This window comes from Salmo salar, chromosome ssa04, assembly GCF_905237065.1.
Source record: "Salmo salar chromosome ssa04, Ssal_v3.1, whole genome shotgun sequence".
In the NCBI taxonomy this organism is placed as follows: Eukaryota; Metazoa; Chordata; class Actinopteri; order Salmoniformes; family Salmonidae; genus Salmo; species Salmo salar.
Genome location: NC_059445.1, coordinates 9,473,082 through 9,493,048, shown reverse-complemented (window position 1 = coordinate 9,493,048; position 19,967 = coordinate 9,473,082). Strand labels below are relative to the sequence as shown.

At 41.7% G+C, this 19,967-nt stretch overlaps 2 protein-coding genes and 6 non-coding genes across 12 annotated transcripts in view; all 8 read left to right on the top strand.

The window, feature by feature from the left end:
- LOC106602192 (calcium uptake protein 3, mitochondrial) overlaps positions 1-1,721 on the top strand; it is a 49,616-nt gene extending 47,895 nt beyond the window's left edge. For all 5 annotated transcript variants that reach the window (XM_045716435.1, XM_045716434.1, XM_045716433.1 and 2 more), the window contains one exon: positions 139-1,721. In XM_045716435.1, the coding sequence (XP_045572391.1) occupies positions 139-145 (7 nt within the window). In that variant the 3' untranslated portion in view covers positions 146-1,721. The remainder of the gene's footprint in view (positions 1-138) is intronic.
- Positions 1,722-2,885: 1,164 nt separating this feature from the next.
- LOC123742623 (small nucleolar RNA U3) lies at positions 2,886-3,101 on the top strand. The gene has a single exon (XR_006769773.1). It is a non-coding gene; the product is annotated as a small nucleolar RNA U3 (small nucleolar RNA).
- A 536-nt stretch (positions 3,102-3,637) lies between these two features.
- On the top strand, positions 3,638-3,853 carry LOC123742625 (small nucleolar RNA U3). The gene has a single exon (XR_006769775.1). It is a non-coding gene; the product is annotated as a small nucleolar RNA U3 (small nucleolar RNA).
- Positions 3,854-4,343: 490 nt separating this feature from the next.
- On the top strand, positions 4,344-4,559 carry LOC123742626 (small nucleolar RNA U3). Its single transcript, XR_006769776.1, has one exon. It is a non-coding gene; the product is annotated as a small nucleolar RNA U3 (small nucleolar RNA).
- A 6,608-nt stretch (positions 4,560-11,167) lies between these two features.
- Positions 11,168-11,383, top strand: LOC123742627 (small nucleolar RNA U3). Its single transcript, XR_006769777.1, has one exon. It is a non-coding gene; the product is annotated as a small nucleolar RNA U3 (small nucleolar RNA).
- Positions 11,384-11,919: 536 nt separating this feature from the next.
- LOC123742624 (small nucleolar RNA U3) lies at positions 11,920-12,135 on the top strand. The gene has a single exon (XR_006769774.1). It is a non-coding gene; the product is annotated as a small nucleolar RNA U3 (small nucleolar RNA).
- Positions 12,136-12,626: 491 nt separating this feature from the next.
- LOC123742622 (small nucleolar RNA U3) lies at positions 12,627-12,842 on the top strand. The gene has a single exon (XR_006769772.1). It is a non-coding gene; the product is annotated as a small nucleolar RNA U3 (small nucleolar RNA).
- A 486-nt stretch (positions 12,843-13,328) lies between these two features.
- LOC123742414 (vacuolar protein sorting-associated protein 37A) lies at positions 13,329-19,956 on the top strand. Its single transcript, XM_045716430.1, has 12 exons — positions 13,329-13,778; positions 14,244-14,318; positions 14,637-14,754; positions 14,978-15,078; positions 15,371-15,572; positions 16,000-16,070; positions 17,132-17,259; positions 17,762-17,820; positions 18,276-18,344; positions 18,617-18,760; positions 19,220-19,336; positions 19,574-19,956. Exons 1-11 carry the CDS (start codon positions 13,669-13,671, stop codon positions 19,298-19,300), a joined length of 1,158 nt encoding a protein of 385 aa, XP_045572386.1. The 5' UTR covers positions 13,329-13,668; the 3' UTR covers positions 19,301-19,336; positions 19,574-19,956.
- Positions 19,957-19,967: the final 11 nt, after the last annotated feature.

Sequence of the window (19,967 nt, the reverse complement as noted above, 5' to 3'; positions counted from 1 at the left end):
ATGACCATAGGAGTTGGAAAGACAGCATAAAACAGATCTGGGACCAGGCTACAAGAAATAAGCACAGGCCAGTGTATTGGTCTATCTCCAGCATCCCGGCTATATTCCCTGTTTAATGGTACCATTGTCATTGTTTACCAGGTGAACAGGAAACAACACGCCTCCTTCCCCATCTGCCTGCGTGCCGAGGCCAGGTAACAGGTCCACCAACTCTGGAGGAGGTTCCTGGCTAAGGTTTAAAGAAGGAGGAAGAGGATGATGAGAAGAGGAAGAGGAGGACGAAGAAGTGGAGGAAGATGAGGAGAATAGGATGATGAAAGTGAGGAGGAAGACGAGGAAAAGAGGTGGAGGGGGACTGGAGGTGAAGGATTCAATGAACAATCTACAGGGGAACATTGTGGTTCTAAGTCTACGTTCTAAGCCACCATCCCCTCCAGTAGCATGCAGAGAAGCTGCCGTTTTGCAACAGACATCTCATTGGTTTCAGTTGTCCAGTTTATCCAATCGTGGATCAATTCCGCAATCCATTTTCCTCCCATTGCAAGTAGACCAGTGATGTATAGCCTACATTACTGCACCTAGTATTTAAGCAGTACTCACCAAACATTTGAATAAGCACAAAAAAATTACATTTTACAGAAAGTTGTAACTAATCTCTGATTACTCATAATATAGAACGATTTATGTTAAAAAGTGTTCGTATCACATTAAGGTTTGTAATATAATAATATATCATAATTGTCAAATAAAGACTGTGACTTACATTACAGGAAGAGCCTGCATGGTCAAGTGTAGTATCTGTATCAAATGCCTTTACTAGTGAGAGAAAGGTATGGGAGAAGGAAGAGAATCTGAAATCTTAATGTCTTAATCATGTATTTTTCTATGAATGCTTTTTTTCTGTTTACACAGGCCTACTTGCATATATTCAGCAGCAAGTTTGGCCATCTGGCTAGATACTAAAGATCAATACATGGCCTACAAATGCAATGAATTCTACAATGAAGCAATAGTAGTATGTTTTTGAAATGCTTGCAATTGATGATCTTCCAAATGAGAGCGAGAGAGCAAGAGAGAGCAAGCTCATGATATTCCTTTATTAAGGCTCCTTGTCTTCTGTCTGTTGTGTGTGTGTGTGTTACGTTTGTAATGATTAGGCAGGGAAGAAGTATAACTTTTTTTCATGTGTGCCTTGTTTTCTACATGTCTTCCCTGTCAAAACTAATTCCATTCCAGCAACAAATTGTATTTTACCTTTTCGGAAAGCAAATTGCTGACCTGCCCTCCTCCCAGTGTACTGTGCAACCTAGGTTTCCATGATTCAACGTAAGTCACTATGTAATTTACCAACATTTCACCTCAATTGGTAATGATTGTATTTATTTATTGAATTATTAATCTGTTTGCAATATAAAGCTACTTAACAGCAATATTATGAGCAGACGTTTTGATTTTAAGCATGATAGTGATTTAATTCTGTTCAACGATTCAAGGTGTATCTCTGTATTTAGTTTGAATATTAAATAACTTAAATGGTTTGACTTAACTGATTTATAGTTACTCTGCGTATTTGCATTATATTAGAAGCTATAGAACATGTAAAAACATTTCTCGACCATTCCCTCAACCAAGCGGTGAAATGTATGGTTGGTGTGAAAAGAACTTGACAGAATGCAAATGAAAAGCGCGATGAATGCACGAATAAAGACTTTTGAAGGAAACAAAGGCTGTTTTGCATAATTGCATACTGTATTTGTTTTTTCAGCCAACTACATAGAATGGACATGCGCACTTGGGCTTTACATTTTTTCACCATCAAAGTTGTACTATCAGCTGGCATGCACCTGCGACATGAACGATATAACTTTATTTGGCAGCGCTGGGTAGCTACATTTTCAATCATCAAATTGTATGTTGTTTTTCTAAAAAAAAAAGACTGCGGTTTGTTTATTTTCCTTTCATCAACTGAGAACTGTGAAGGCTAGCTATGAGCTGCTGGCACCTTAATTGGGGAGGACGGGCTTGTGGTAATGGCTTGAGTGGACTCAAACACGGTTCCCATGGGTTTGCTGTCATTCAATTCGTCGTTCAAGACATTATTATGAGCGTCCTTAGCAGTCTCCTGTGGCTGCTGGTAAATTCAGCGAAAAATTAGATGTAGCTGTTAGTTGGCTAGCTAGCTGTGCTACACTAGCTAACGCACATTCCTAGCCTCTCACTGTGTCAGTAAAGTTTTGCCAGGTTGACACATTAAAACGTATTTCTATAATTACGGCCGTGACACCAGCTTGTGTAGCTAGCTACGTTTAATACTGCTTTAATGAGTGCGTTTTTACTTATTTTATCACATCTTTATATTAATGTTATTGTGCCGTTATTTCGCAAGTAGATCAATTTGTGGCGTAACGCGCCATTCATTTGAAAAGTGGAACGAAAAATGCGTTCTTATGATTCCGTCAGGACACTTCTCCCCAACGCACCAGTACGCTCATCAATCGATTCCACCATGTAAATATGTTTTCGAAACTTCTCGTGCATATTTCACTATAATAAAGCGAAAAAATACACATATGTAGGGTAATGTTTTAAATTTACAAAGAACAAGTACATCATTATATAAAGTTGACCTCCAGCTCAGCTCTGCCGCCACAGTCAACAGTGCTTGTTACCAGCAAGGTATTGTGGGTACTGAGATTCACAGAATATTAATCAATTTGTATATATAATTATAGTAATTGGCGTACATTTTATCACAAATATTGTTTGTCCATGAATAGGTGCATATTTACCTCTGTAAATCTCGCAGACAATGCAAATTTTGATTAAACCGCTAGTGGAAATGCTTGTCCCGACATAGACTACCCTTGCTCGCCCATAGATACGTTAAGACTATACTTTCAGGGATCATTTCTATAGTTCTTGACTTGAGAAATGTGTTTCTAAAGTGTTTGGTCTCGCTACCCACGATGATGAGATGCGATATTCCCTTCTGAGCGCGAAGCGGGCTTTGAGTAATGATTCAGTTCATCCGCTCTCTGCCATTGATGACCGTTCTTTGTTTCCTTGTGGAGCATTGAGGGAGGGAATATGATCAGAGTGGTTAGCTCTAAATATTGTTAATATTAATTTATTTATAATATGTACTGTACTTCAGGTTAGTAAATAGATTATCACCATAACACCGTTGGTTTCAATACTGTTTAATGTTCCTGTTGTCAACCTTGCTATGACGTTGTATAGGAGATTTGTGATTTTAATCCAGTCAGAACTCTAGCTTTTCAATTACATTTCATTTCTACATTTTATTTTCGTGTATTTTCTCTATTGTAGGCCATTTACTTTTTCAGCCAATACCAGTCCCCTAAAAGCTGCAATCAGTACCTTCTGGCACCTCCCTCATTTGCAAAGTTCTATTGTGGAACAAACTTGAGAATGTATTTTGTGAAGCTTGCTTGGGCATAAAACACGACAATAACTGATTCCATATGTTATTGATGAGCAGTTGATGAAAAGTAGCCCGATAAACATGATTTCAGCCACGTGGTCCTTCCTAAAGCGTGCTCTTTATAAGGTGGGAAACCGTTAGTGAGAATGACAGCTCCAACATAGGCTACCCTCGCTCGCCCTCAATTAAATTAAGACTATACTTTCAGGGATCATTTCTATAGTTCTTGACTTGAGAAATGTGTTTCTAAAGTGTTTGGTCTCGCTACCCACGATGATGAGATGCGATATTCCCTTCTGAGCGCGAAGCGGGCTTTGAGTAATGATTCAGTTCATCCGCTTTCTGCCATTGATGACCGTTCTTTGCTTCCTTGTGGAGCATTGAGGGAGGGAATATGATCAGAGTGGTTAGACTAATTATTGTTAAATAAATGGATCAATAGGTTTACACTGTTACAACATATCTGGAAGTCAGTAATTATTTCATGAGAATAGTTAAACTGGCTTCAATGCTGCTAAATGTCAAACGTAGTATTGCATAGGACATTTATTGCAAAGCAATCTCCATCATGCCAATCCAGTTCTAATTCCAATTGTTCAATTACATTTTATATCTAAATTGTATTTTCTTTATTGTGGGCCATTGACGTTTTCAGCCAATAGCAGTCCCCTAAAAACTGCACTATTACCCTCTGGCACCTCCCTCATTTCCAAAGTTCTATTGTGGGGCAACTTGAACATGTATTTTGTGAAGCTTTCATGGGTATAACAACTGTTTGTTGCCCGATAAGCATTATTTCGGCCACGTGGTCGTATAGCGTGCTCTTTATATGGTGGGAAACCGTTAGTGAGAATGACAGCTCCAACATAGGCTACCCTCGCTCGCCCTCAATTAAATTAAGACTATACTTTCAGGGATCATTTCTATAGTTCTTGACTTGAGAAATGTGTTTCTAAAGTGTTTGGTCTCGCTACCCACGATGATGAGACGCGATATTCCCTTCTGAGCGCGAAGCGGGCTTTGAGTAATGATTCAGTTCATCCGCTTTCTGCCATTGATGACCGTTCTTTGTTTCCTTGTGGAGCATTGAGGGAGGGAATATGATCAGAGTGGTTAGACTAATTACTGTTAAATATTGAATGAATCATTAGGTTTACACTGTTACAACACATCTGGAAGTCAGTAATTATTTCATGAAAATAGTTAAACTGGCTTCTATGCTGCTAAATGTCAAACGTGGTAATGCATGCGACGCTGGGCCAATTGTGCGCTGCCCTATGGGACTCCCGAACACGGCCGGTTGTGATACAGCCCGGGATCGAACTAGGGTCTGTAGTGACGCCTCCAGCACTGAGATGGTGTGCCTTAGATTGCTGCGCCACTCGTGAGCCCAAGGAAATAAAAATAGGAAATGTATTACAAAGCAATCTCCATTCATCATACCAATCCAGTCAGAACTCAAATTGTTCAATTACATGTTACATCTAAATTGTATTTTCTCTATTGTGGGCCACTGACGTTTTCAACCAATTGGATCATTTCTATTGTTCTTGACTTGAGAAATGTTTCTAAAGTGTTTGGTCTCGCTACCCACGATGATGAGATGCGATTGATTACCCTCTGGCACTCTCCTAAAAACTGCACTATTACCCTCTGGCACCTCCCTAATTTGCAAAGTTCTATTGTGGGGCAATTTGAACATGTTTTTTGTGAAGCTTTATTGGGCATAACAAGTGTTTGTTGTGTGATGCAATGAAACATATGACAATAACTGACTCCATATGTGACCTATTGATGAAAAGTAACACGAAAAACTTGATTTAGGTCACATGGTCTTATAGTGTGCTCTTTATACCGTGGGAAACCGTTAGTGAGAATGACAGCTTCGACCTACGCTCGCCCTCCATTCAAATAACTCCACTTAATCCGCTCTGTTACTATTGAAGAAATTAAAACCAAAAACCAAAGCACCTGATGAATACCTGCACCTTCTTTCTAATCTCTTCACCACATGTCTCATGGATGGCTATTTTCCCCTACCTTGGAAATCTGCAGTTGTCACAATGATTCACAAACCTGGTAAAGACCCATACAACATCACAAGTTATAGACCAATCAGCCTCCTCAGTCATGTCAGGAAGCTGTTTGAGAGAGTACTCACCCAAAGACTGAGCAAATTGTTATTATTTAACTAGGCAAGTCAGTTAAGAACAAATTCTTATTTTCAATGACAGCCTAGGAACATTGGGTTAAATGTCTTGTTCAGGGGAAGAAAAACATATTGTTACCTTGTCAGCTCAGGGATTCGATCTTGCAACCTTTCGGTTACTAGACCAACACTCTAACCACTAGGCTACCTGCCGAAATGGGCCTCCTTGGAATCCACCAAGCTGGCTTTAGAAAAACAAGATCAACTACCGATAATATTCGAAGACTGTCAGAGGACATCCTTTGGAATTTCAAGAAAAAAGAACTTCCCCTGGCGGTTTTCTTTGATATAGAAAAAACACTTGATAAGATGTGGCACAATGGGTTGTGCTGCCGGCTTGCAGACTCCAATCTCAATCTACCACTCTCCTTCAGAAACATTGTCACTAGCTTTCTCCACAACCGTATAATTAAAGTGAAGGTCTCCACAGCAATATCCCCACCATTTACCCCTGAAGCAGGTGTCCCACAGGGGGCAGTCCTAAGCCCACTACTTTTTCTACTATACATATCAGACATTTATTACCCTCCACCCACCATAGGCCAAGTCTCACAGTTTGCCGATGACCTCTGCTACTGGTCCAGCTCCAAATGTCCTCAACTTGCTGCAAAAAATGTGGCGAGTAAAACTGAACCCACAGAAGACTCAATGTGTCCTCTTCACAAGAAGCACCAGCAAAAAAACAAGAAACCCTTAGATCTCAAACTTTACGGTGAAGTAATAACAGTAGAAAAAAAAGCAAAATTCCTTGGAGTCACCTTCCAGAAGAACATACAGTGGACAACCCATATAGCGAACATAGAGAGAGAGGGTCGGAAAAAGACTAAACCACTTAAAAACGCTGTGCGGAAGAAAATACGGAGCCTCGCCTCAGACAGTGCTGAAAGTCTACATCAGCTACATCCGATCTCTCTTTGAATACGCCCTACCAGCCTGGATAACAGCTTCACCACAGCAAATGAATCGGCTTCAGATAATCCAAAACATGGCAATAAAAATGGCTTACAGACTACCAAGATACATCAGCAATGACCACGTCCACAGCATATCTGGACACACCAATTAATAATAGACAGTCATTCATTGGCCAGAAGTTCATCAACAGAGCTATTCAGAATCCATCATTGAAGGAAGCTGTGGGCCAGGCCAAATGGACCTCAGACACACCCATGTCCATAATGTTGAAACGGACCAAAAAATAAACAGAATCATGCAAGACTGACTTTAATTACATATAGTTTATTTTCAATAAACATAAAAAAATTTTTTTTAAATCAATTTTAAAAATTAAAAAATACAAAAGTACAAAAAATGTGTGTGTATATACAAGTGTGTGTGTATATATAGTTGAAGTCGGAAGTTTACATACACCTTAGCTAAATACATTTAAACTCAGTTTTTCACAATTCCTGACATTTAATCCTAGTAAAATTCCCTGTCTTAGGTCAGTTAGGATCACCACTTTATTTTAAGAATGTGAAATGTCAGAATAATAGTAGAGATAATTATTTCTTTCAGCTTTTATTTCTTTCATCACATTCCCAGTGGGTCAGAAGATTACATGCACTCAATTAGTATTTGGTAGCATTGCCTTTAAATTGTTTAACTTGGGTCAAACGTTTCGGGTAGCCTTCCACAAGCTTCCCTCAGTAAGTTGGGTGAATTTTGGACCATTCCTCCTGACAGAGCTGGTGTAACTGAGTCAGGTTTGTAGGCCTCCTTGCTCGCACACACTTTTTCAGTTCTGCCCACAAATTTTCTATGGGATTGAGGTCAGGGCTTTGTGATGGCCACTCCAATACCTTGACTTTGTTGTCCTTAAGCCATTTCACCACAACTTTGGAAGTATGCTTGGGGTCATTGTCCATTTGGAAGACTCATTTGCAACCAAGCTTTAACTTCCTGACTGTCTTGAGATGTTGCTTCAATATATCCACATAATTTTGCTTCCTCATGATGCCATCTATTTTGTGAGGTGCACCAGTCCCTCCTGCAGCAAAGCACCCCCACAGCATGATGCTGCCACCCCCATGCTTCACAGTTGGGATGGTGTTCTTCGGCTTGCAAGCATCTCCCTTTTTCCTCTGACCATAACGATGGTCATTATGGCCAAACAGTTCTATTTTTGTTTCATCAGACCAAAGGACATTTCTCCAAAATGTATGATCTTTGTTCCCATGTGCAGTTGCAAACCGTAGTCTGGGTTGTTTTATGCCGGTTTTGGAGCAGTGGCTTCTTCCTTGCTGAGCGGCCTTTCAGGTTATGTCGATATAGGACTCGTTTTACTGTGGATATAGATACTTTTGTACCCATTTCCTCCAGCATCTTCACAAGGTCCTTTGCTGTTGTTCTGGAATTGATTTGCACTTTTCGCACCAAAGTAAGTTCATCTCTAGGACACAGAATGCATTTCCTTCCTGAGCGGTATAACGGCTGCGTGGTCCCATGGTGTTTATACTTGCGTACTATTGTTTGTACAGATGAATGTGGTACCTTCAGGCATTTGGAAATTGCTCCCAAGGATGAACCAGACTTGGTCTACAGACTTGGTCTCCTTGGAAATTGCTCCCAAGGATGAACCAGACTTGGTCTACACATTTTTTTCTGAGGTCTTGGCTGATTTCTTTTGATTTTCTCATGATGTCAAGCAAAGAGGCACCGAGTTTGATGGTAGGTCTTGAAATACATCCACAGGTACACCTCCAATTGACTCAAATGATGTCAATTAGCCTATCAGAAGCTTCTAAAGCCATGACATCATTTTCTGGAATTTTCGAAGCTGTTTAAAGGCACAGTCAACTTAGTGTATGTAAACTTCTGACCCACTGGATTTGTGATACAGTGAATTATAAGTGAAATAATCTGTGGTAAGGCAAACTGCAATAGCTTTTTGGACTCTTTCCCGCACTGAAGCCTGTGTGCTCTCGTACAGTTGTGGAATAAGTGATTTTGAAAGGGTTTTCCTGCTTGGAATTGTGTACATTGGATTTAGACTATTGCTATAATTTATTAAACGTCTGTCCTCCACGATCAAAAATGGCTGGAAATCAGTAGCAATCTTTAAGCCAATGTAATATCAATTTGGCCTTGTTTTGCTACAGACATAGACTTTGGCATAAACTGGTCCATAGAAGACTGCGTTGCTGTGGGTCGCGGAGTAGGCCTACTTGACTGAGTGGATACATCTCCACGTGTGGAGGTGCTGGCTCCACCACTATCACTAGCAGGCCGCTAGTTTCTCGAAGCTCCGCTACAGCTAGCTTCACAGTTGGGTGCACAGTTCACATATGCCGGTGTAGGTTGTGCATAGAACCGGCTTTATATGAAATTTGTTTTGGCAAATTCTACACTGTGCTCTAACATTGTCTACATTATTAAAATGCATCCAAATGCTACTGTGCTTCCGACTCGTTTTCCAGCTGTTGTTTTCACAGCTGTCCTTCCTCTCTCCTCGGCTGCTAAGTGTGTGACTGTGAGTGAGTTGGCTCGGCCCTCCCTCATGCATCTTTGGTTCATTGGTTGACACTGTGTGTCTGATTGACAGGAACAACAGATGAGGCTGTTAGTCTAAGCAGACAGTCAGAATGAATGTGAGCGCTTGAGCAGTTAGGCCTATATTATTTTACTTATTTTTTCATTCTTTGAAATAGAATTCTCTATTCATTTAAATCTTTTGATTATTCATATCTTAATTTTTAAATATTTTTATAAATAGATTCGGCTCTTCTGATATGTGAGCCGGCTCCCAACGTTCACCTACAAGAGCCGGTTCTTAGAGCCCACTCGTTCGCGAACGACTCATCACCAGAATTTGATCAGAGTGGTGCACTCTTAATCTTGTTAAAGTGAAAACTAAACAAACGTTTCATAGTATTACATTGATGCAATAGTTTAATAATGTCATTTCAGCGCTGTTATTCATCTTTGATGTTGCGCTGGAAAAAGACAGCGCATCTATTTCCATTCATCATAGCGATGATGTCAACAATGCCCACTTTTCAGCTGCGGTACAACTCTACTGAACAGAAAGATAAACAACATGTGAAATGTTGGTCCCATGTTTCATGAGCTGATATAAAAGTTCCCAGAAATGTTCCATATGCACAAAAAGCTTATTTCTCTTAAATGTTGTGTACAAATTTGTTTAAATCCTTATTAGTGAGCATTTCTCATTTGCCAAGCGAGTCCATCCACCTGACAAGTGTGGCATATCAAGAAGCTGATTAAACAGTATTAAATCTTGTGCTGGGGACAATAAAAGGACACTCTACAAGGTGCAGTTTTGTCACACAACACAATGCCGCTGATGTCTCAAGTTTTGAGGGAGCATGCAATTGTCATGCTGGCTGCAGGAATGTCCACCAGAGCTCTTTCCAGAGAATTGAATGTTAATTTCTCTACCATATGCCACCTCCAACGTCGTTTGACAGAATTTGGCAGTACATCCAAACAGCCTCACAACCACAGACCAGGTGTAACCACGCCAGCCCAGGACCTCCACACCTGCGGGATCATTTGAGACCAGCCACCTGGACAGCTGATGAAACTGAGGAGTATTTCTGTCTGTAAAAATACACATATTTAGCAGATGTTATTGCAGGTGTAACGAAATGCTGTTGCGCCTTCTTCACCATGCTGTCTGTGTGGGTGGACCATTTCAGATTGTCAGTGATGTGCATTCCGAGGAACTTGAAGCTTTCCACCTTCTCCACTGCGGTCCTGTCGATGTGGATAGGGGCATGCTCCCTCTGCTGTTTCCTGAAGTCCACGATCAGCTCCTTCGTTTTGTTGACGTTGAGGGAGAGGGTATTTTCCTGGCACCACTCCGCCAGGGCCCTCACCTCCTTCCTGTAGGCGGTCTCGTCATTGTTGGTAATCAGGCCTACGACTGTTGTGTCGTCTGCAAACTTGATGATTGAGTTGGAGGCGTGCGTGGTCACGCAGTCATAGGGGGAACAGGGAGTACAGGAGAGGGCTGAGAACGCACCTTGTCATGTGAAATCCATCGATTAGGGCCTAATTAAATTATTTAAATTAAACAATTTCCTTATATGAACTATCACAGTAAAGTAGTTTAAATTGTTCTAGTTGCGTTTATATCTGTGTTCAGTATAAAACAATAAATATATTATCTAACGTATACCACTGTGTTTTTCAGCCAATGGTAGTAGTCGCCCAACAACTGAGCAGCCTCTGGTAGGTACCTCCCATTATTTCATTTTAGCCAACTAGAGAATGTATTCTGTGAATCTGGGACATATGTGGTTTCAGTGAGCCAGTAAATGATATTATATGTTTATGAACTGTTACTTTACATTCAATACTATGTGATAGCTGATATATAAAAAAAAGGTCAATAGTAAGGTATGACTTGCTGCCACGTGCTGCTGTATCGCGCTCTGCATACAGTGAGAAGCGACTGTAGGTAGTGACAATGAGAGAGGGCGCTGTGAAACCGTCAGTCAGAATGACAGCTCCAACATTCCCTACCCTTGCTCGCCCATAGATACGTTAAGACTATACTTTCAGGGATCATTTCTATAGTTCTTGACTTGAGAAATGTGTTTCTAAAGTGTTTGGTCTCGCTACCCACGATGATGAGATGCGATATTTCCTTCTGAGCGCGAAGCGGGCTTTGAGTAATGATTCAGTTCATCCGCTTTCTGCCATTGATGACCGTTCTTTGTTTCCTTGTGGAGCATTGAGGGAGGGAATATGATCAGAGTGGTTAGCTCTAAATATTGTTAATATGAATTTATTTACAATATGTACTGTACTTCAGGTTAGTAAATAGATTATCACCATAACACCGTTGGTTTCAATACTGTTTAATGTTCCTGTTGTCAACCTTGCTATGACGTTGTATAGGAGATTTGTGATTTTAATCCAGTCAGAACTCTACCTTTTCAATTACATTTCATTTCTACATTTCATTTTCGTGTATTTTCTCTATTGTAGGCCATTGACTTTTTCAGCCAATACCAGTCCCCTAAAAGATGCAATCAGTACCTTCTGGCACCTCCCTCATTTGCAAAGTTCTATTGTGGAACAAACTTGAGAATGTTTTTTGTGAAGCTTGCTTGGGCATAAAACACGACAATAACTGATTCCATATGTTATTGATGAGCAGTTGATGAAAAGTAGCCCGATAAACATGATTTCAGCCACGTGGTCCTTCCTAAAGCTTGCTCTTTATAAGGTGGGAAACCGTTAGTGAGAATGACAGCTCCAACATAGGCTACCCTCGCTCGCCCTCAATTAAATTAAGACTATACTTTCAGGGATCATTTCTATAGTTCTTGACTTGAGAAATGTGTTTCTAAAGTGTTTGGTCTCGCTACCCACGATGATGAGATGCGATATTCCCTTCTGAGCGCGAAGCGGGCTTTGAGTAATGATTCAGTTCATCCGCTTTCTGCCATTGATGACCGTTCTTTGCTTCCTTGTGGAGCATTGAGGGAGGGAATATGATCAGAGTGGTTAGACTAATTATTGTTAAATAAATGAATCAATAGGTTTACACTGTTACAACACATCTGGAAGTCAGTAATTATTTCATGAGAATAGTTAAACTGGCTTCAATGCTGCTAAATGTCAAACGTAGTATTGCATAGGACATTTATTGCAAAGCAATCTCCATCATGCCAATCCAGTTCTAATTCCAATTGTTCAATTACATTTTATATCTAAATTGTATTTTCTTTATTGTGGGCCATTGACGTTTTCAGCCAATAGCAGTCCCCTAAAAACTGCACTATTACCCTCTGGCACCTCCCTCATTTCCAAAGTTCTATTGTGGGGCAACTTGAACATGTATTTTGTGAAGCTTTCATGGGTATAACAACTGTTTTGTAAACCGATAAGCATTATTTCGGCCACGTGGTCGTATAGCGTGCTCTTTATATGGTGGGAAACCGTTAGTGAGAATGACAGCTCCAACATAGGCTACCCTCGCTCGCCCTCAATTAAATTAAGACTATACTTTCAGGGATCATTTCTATAGTTCTTGACTTGAGAAATGTGTTTCTAAAGTGTTTGGTCTCGCTACCCACGATGATGAGACGTGATATTCCCTTCTGAGCGCGAAGCGGGCTTTGAGTAATGATTTAGTTCATCCGCTCTCTGCCATTGATGACCGTTCTTTGTTTCCTTGTGGAGCATTGAGGGAGGGAATATGATCAGAGTGGTTAGACTTTAGTCTGTGCAAATAAAACAAGAATACTGATCACGTATTTATATGTAATGTAGGTGGTATAACAACGTGCCGGCTGTTATCATAGTATGTACTTTATCATTAGACGTATATAAGAGTGAAACCATGCTATGTAATCTTTCACTAGGTCATGATCAAGTAATGTCAACTTAATTAGAGGTGCAGTTCTTAAATCTTCTAGAGTAATTTTTCCCCTATTGCCCAATCGATGTTCTTTGTAGTGACAGTAGAAACCAGAGGAATGCTGTGGTACAAACTGTAAAAACGGTGACGTCATTGAAGTATGCGCATTGACCTCTCAACTCCTGATGCGGAGAATGTAAAAAAAACGAAAAACATTACCATTATGTTACATTTGCCAGAACAATTTTATTCCTTTTAAATATATGTCACAGTATAGTTATTTTCCCTAAAAAAATATTTGTACATTTACCTTCCTAGTTTCTTTGTGTACAGTGAGGTAGTACGCAAACTACTTAATCATGCTCGTACACAACGACGGTTGTTGTCTTCCTATTATCCGTTTGTGTGCTCGGTAGCTACTAAGCTTACCAAGAATGACAGTGCCAATTTTGGATAAATGCTTCAAGCGGAGAAACTGAATAGTTATTTTTTACGACCATCTAAGATATGCCATACCGAAAGTTATCGCTGTGCAAGTAGCTAGCGAACATTGGCTACATCTTGACGGGGTTTTCTCCTTCCCTTGTCTGTCTCGTCTGTTCTTGTTGAGGCTGGATAGTGATTTATTAATTAATTAGCTAGCTAGTTAAGTTCAAGCTCGTGTCCAGCCAGAATAGGATGAACTGGCTTTTCCCCTTATCCAAGGGTTCCGGACCTCTCCCACCTCCCAATAGCTTGCAGCAACAAAGACAACGGCAGATCGAGTCTCTCAAAGCTGCCCACTCCAGGTATATCAACATCACGTACTAGCAATGCTAACTAGCTAGTTATGGCTAACTACGTGGCTTGTCGGCCTTGATAGCTAGCTAAAGTATTTGTTACTATTTAAAGCGTTGTCACGAGGCGTAATTAGTGTGTATGGTGCGAGCTAACGTTAGTGCCCCCTATCGCAACACCGACAGTTGATGGGACTAGGTCAGATTAAAGTATTATGTATTGTTTACAAGTAACATTAGAGAGAGGTGCCTCTCAGCTCTCTTCTAGATATTCAGCCTAACTTTATAGGTGACATAATTGTAACGTTATTTAACTAACATGAACAATGTATACATGTATGTCACTATCTTTTTCAATATTCTAACTAGCTCAATACGTTTTGGATTGACGTGTTGGCACCTTTCAAAGTATTGTGTGTAAGGTGGATAAACTTGTTTGTATCTAACGTTATATGTTTCGGTTTTCTTCTCCTACAGCTTAGCAGAGATCCAGAAAGATGTGGAGTACAGAATCCCTTTCACAGTCAACAACTCAACCATCAGCGTCAACATGTGAGTGAGCTGCACGTTTACAGAGTTAGCATTAACAGATGAATACATGTTTACGTTTTAGCATCAACATATGAGCATGTTGTCCTATCAGTGTCAACGTGTGTGTAAACCCCAATAGCTCATCCTGCCATTGGTTTACAGTACAGCTAGGTTAATCTTCCATTTACCTGGCTATGTCTGACTTGTTGATTATTTCTTGCAGTATCAATAGGACTCAAACCCTCAGAACTCATAGGCTACTATCACTTTCAATGACCTCTCTCTCTACCTTTCTCCCCCTTTTCCCCCTATCTCCCCCTTTTTTCTCTTCCTCTGCAGCTTGCTTCCGCCTCAGTTTCCTCAGGAGAAACCAGTAGTCAGTGTGTACCCTCCAGTCGGACATCACCTGGTAGACAGCAACAATGGCACCATGGTTACCAGCCCCCTCATTACCAATGTAAGTCCTTCTCAACTAGGTCTACGTCAACAATACAAGAGACAAGGGAAGCAAAATCTGTGGTGATCTGAATGGTAACCATTTAATGTTTTTCTCTAGGTATTTATACTTGTTTCGTTACTAGTTCATTGTCTGTATAAGGGCAGGTGTTGACATGGATGCAAATATCTGGTATTCATGTGCTTGTCATGAAGCTAACAGGCCTATGTTAATTTGTTCTCAGTTTGGAATGCACTCAGATCTGGGCAAAGTCATCCAGAGTCTCCTGGATGAGTTCTGGAAGAGTCCACCGGTCCTGACATCTGGCCCCACCGGCTTCCCTTAGTCAGTACCACACAACATGTCATCATGTAATCCTTTGTTGGCCCTTGAAGGCAAATTCTTTGGGTTGCATGTAATACGCAATGAAAGGACAATCAAAAGGTGTAAGAAGTCACATGAGACAGCCATAATAACTGCCATAGCTTTACAGTGAAGGATACAAGGAGGCAGAAAGACTAGCTCAGTGACTAGTGTCATTTAACTGAGTACAGTTTCTTCACAAAGGGAACCCATTCTCACCAGCTTTCTGTTTCTCCCATCTTTCCTCCCTGCCATCTCTCTCTCTGTGGTGCAGTAACATGTACAAGCCGTCGGGGATACCTCCCTACCCCACACAGATCTTCCACTACGGGCCGCCCCCCGGGGGCCCCACCCCGCCCCCCATGCCCCACGCGGGTGTAGAGGGAGCTCAGGGTCACGGCCCACCCTGGGCAGCAGCCCCTGTCTACGGCCTCATCACCGACCTGCCTCTCCCCGTACCCACCGCAGACTCCCAGGTAAATGCACTGCCGCAGGTTCACTGAAGTGTAGTTTACCCAGTAGATATCTGGCTAATACCGACATAATACCAAAATGTATAAGTTAAGGAGACTATTTGGCATGCAGTTTAGACGCCTCAAGAGGTTTAATGTAGCAATGTTTCATCAGGACAGACAAATACCCACAGACTGACCTGTTCTTCTAGTTAGAATCATTGGGGGCATCTATTATATTTGTATTATATTATACTTTATTTTCTAAACACCTCACCACCAGCCCTAAGCACACAATACCCTAACAACTGTTGCCAGGCACTGAGGCCTGTCAGCCACCTGCGGACTAGAGCTTCTGTACTGGAGTACTGCTGTGATGGTCAAGTGCTTAGCTACTTGTTTTATGTGTTGGTAAGCTACATAAGACGTGATATCACTCTGTCTGCAACAGGCTGGGTTGAACGGCTACATGTACAAGATGCCTGAGATTCCTGAAACATTTCCTGAGCTGTCTGAAATGAGGTATGTGCATTCTGCCACTGGAGTTTAATACGTCGCCCACTTTTTGGGCCGTTGAGTCCAAATGTAACGTATGAGGACACGACTCAAAGAAACGTTTAGATATAACATTCAGAGCAACATAGGACAAGCAACACGTAGCACGTAGACAAAGCAACATAGGACAAGCAACACGTAGCACGCAGGCAGAGAAAAATAGGACAAGCAACACGTAGCACGCAGGCAGAGAAAAATAGGACAAGCAACACGTAGCACGCAGGCAGAGAAACATAGGACAAGCAACACGTAGCACGCAGACAGAGAAACATAGGACAAGCAACACGTAGCACGCAGACAGAGAAACATAGGACAAGCAACACGTAGCACGCAGACAGAGAAACATAGAACAAGCAACACGCAGACAGAGAAACATAGGACAAGCAACACGTAGCACGCAGACAGAGCAACATAGAACAAGCAACATGTAGCATGCAGTACAGCAAGCTTGGGCCCAACTAGTCAAGCAGTATGTTAAGTGGGGGAGTGTCATAGATTTGAAGTGCAGTTTTTATACCTCCGTAGTCAAACAATTTCGCATGAATCGCAAATTCGCTAAGTTGAATTTGGTTATTTGAGTTACCTTGTTCACCTACTTTTTACAAGAGAGGTTGGAATCACATAGACATCTGGCTCAGCGGCATCAGTTGCCCTCTTTGTGAGGAACATGCAGACAGTTTTTTTTCACATTGAGATGCAAACATGAGTCACTGAGCCACTTTGTAACCAGGACCACTACAGTAGTGAGTTCTTGTGTAGCATGTTGTTTGCTCTTTGCATGCACATATATCATCTGCATACATTTGAACTTCAGACCCAGTACAGAGAGAAGGCAGATCATTAATGTACAGGCTGAACAGGAGGGGCCCCAGTATTGACCCTTGGGGCACGCCCACATCATAGCTGAGAGTGGGCGACAGCTCATTGCTCACTCTGACACACTGGGTTCTGCCTTCAAGGTATGATTTCATCCATCTGTCCCACCATATCCCTCTCTGACTGACTGACTGTGTGTGTGTTGTCCCCAGTGTGTCCCAGCTGAAGGACATGAGTGAGCAGGAGGACGTGCTGCTGGAGTTGTTTGTGTGTCTGCCCCAGCTCAAACAGGTCACCACTGACAAGGAGGAGCTGGTCAACAGCATCGTGGACATGGCCAGTGAGTCTCCCTACACACTAGTGGTGGTTGCTAAAATTGACTGGGCAGTGGGTGACACTCTGTATAGCCAAAGCCTTTAGTGTTTTCTTGTGACCCACCATGTACACACAAACAAATGCTAGATCAAGGACCATGGCTATTATGAGCTTCCAGTCATGCTAACGCTAGTTAGCAATGGCTCCAGAAACGACCTACAACTCCCTTCAAACTGCACACAGAGACATAACATTTTTATCCATGAGTTCATCTGACTCAGTAAGGAGATGAAGGGCTACTATCCCAGGAGCCCAAAAGCTCAAACTCCCAAAAGGAATCGGCAAGTTACTGGTGCAGGGCCACTTTTGGTGTCAAGCTCATAATCGCTATGGTAACACAGATCCTCAGTCAGTTCATATGGGCAGGTAGTGAAATGAGTGTGTGCTAGAAAGTGGGGAAGTGTTGAAGCTGAGTTCACTGCTGCCCTGGGACACACACTGACATGTCTTGGTCATCTCTCTCCCAGAGAAGAACCTGCAGCTGGAACCTCAGCTGGAGGGGACGAGACAAGAAATGCTGTTCAAGGTGAGGAACCCAGACTTTTTTTTAATTTTACCAGGCAAGTCAGTTAAGAACAAATTCTTATTTACAATGACAGCCTACCGGGGAACAGTGGGTTTACTGCCTTGTTCAGGGGCAGAACGACATATTTTTACCTTGTCAGCTCAGGGATTCGATCCAGAAACCTTTTGGTTACTGGCCCAACGCTCTAACCACTAGGCTAGCTGCCGTTGAATAATACTCACTCACTGGCTAATGAATGCAGAGGGTCTGTCTGTCAATATACGTTAGCAATCACACTCTACCTGTATGAATGTCTCATGACAACTGTCAGTTTGTTACTAACGTTATAGCTGATACCAACTTGTACCATTGAGCCAAGTTGAAATGTGCGTCGGGATCAGTCCTACTGCTATAGATTGCTGTAGACGGTATATTGTGTTGTGAACGCTAGTTGTTCTTACTTGTTGTGTTGACAGTACGAGCAGCTAACCCAGAACAAATCGGCCTTTGAGACCAAGATGCAGAGACAGCATGACATCAGTGAGGTGAGGTGTTCCCTGCACTAAACACACACGTGATGATCAAACCTCAAAAGTAGATCAATATTGACAAGTCCATGACCCAGGCCATGAGTTGTTTTATTTGCTGCTCATCTTGTCCATGTTTTTGGGGTTGAAACATATACAGATTATTCACAACACAACTGGTGTTGTGGGGTGTGGATTTGGCTTGACGTCAGAGTCCATTTTGAGGTTTGAAAACAAAAAAAAACGATGTTTTTTTAAGTGTTATCCTATGAACTTGTGTTGTTCTCCAGAGCTGCAGTCTGAGTGCCCTGCAGGCTCGTCTGAAGGTGGCAGCCCACCAGGCGGAGGAGGAGTCAGAGGAGACGGCCGAGAGCTTCCTGGAGGGCAAGACGGACATCGACGACTTCCTGGCCAACTTCATGGAGAAGAGGACGGTAAACTGAACTAACTGTCAAAACGTCAAGTCCACAAGCTGACAAAAAGTAATGGGAGACTGATACCAGCACACTGCAGAATTCTACCTCAGATGTACTTTTTGACATTTCAACACGTCTTTGTTGTCAAAACGGTGGTAGCATTCTATCGTGCGGGGATGGATATGTCTGTCTTTTACCAGTAACTGAACTAGCAGAGTTAGAAGAGAAGGATCATAACATAGTCCACGAATAAAGAGCCGGGAAGCATTGAGCTGTTGTGTATGGAGACTGTCTAAACATCTCTGTGGTAATATGAACAAGGTGTACTGCAACAAGTCAACAACCAGGAAATGGGATTCTATGTAAATACAGTCTGTTACACAGTAGTCAATGTTTGATTTCATATTTGGACGTGTGTGTGTGTGTGTGTGTGTGTGTGTGTGTGTGTGTGTGTGTGTGTGTGTTCTCGCTGTACAGCTCTGCCACAGCAGAAGGGCCAAAGAGGAGAAGCTGCAACAGTCCATCAACACACACGGACAGTTCCCCAGCAGCCACTGAGCCCCGCCCCCTTCCCCTCACACATGTTTATAAAAGGTAAACACACTAACGCCACTCTGTTGGGTGAAGTACATACTGTACCAAAGGGTTTATGGAATCTGACCTTAAAGGGGCAATCTGAGATTCAAACAACTACAAAGCATTTTTTGGGTAAACAACTGGAGAAGTGTAACCTCTCACATTCATAGATGTAGCTATGGATGCAAGGACTGACTATACTTGAGATCAATGATGGGTTGAACAATGTTCCATTTTTGTCTTACTTGATCATAGGCTGCATTTCTTCTCTTCTCAACTATGGAGTTTTATCTACCAGCAACACACCCCTAAAGAGACGAGAAGCACATCTTGGTGTTGATAGAGGCTAAGAAGCAACCATTGTGGTATGAATTGTAATCCTGAACTAGGCTTTTGAACTCATTTCAGTATACAGTTTCCAGTGATGATGATGATGATGATTTGGGACTTGTCTCATACATACGTACCTACTTGAATTTGGATGATGAGTTTGCTAACGCTGCCGAACACCCAACTACGATGGATACTGTATTTAAATAATGTTAATAATAGGCTTTATTATAATCAAAGACACCTTGTACTATGTTATTTAATTTCTTTAGGTTAATAAACCATTCAGAACATTTGTTTACTAAGAATTCCCGATGTA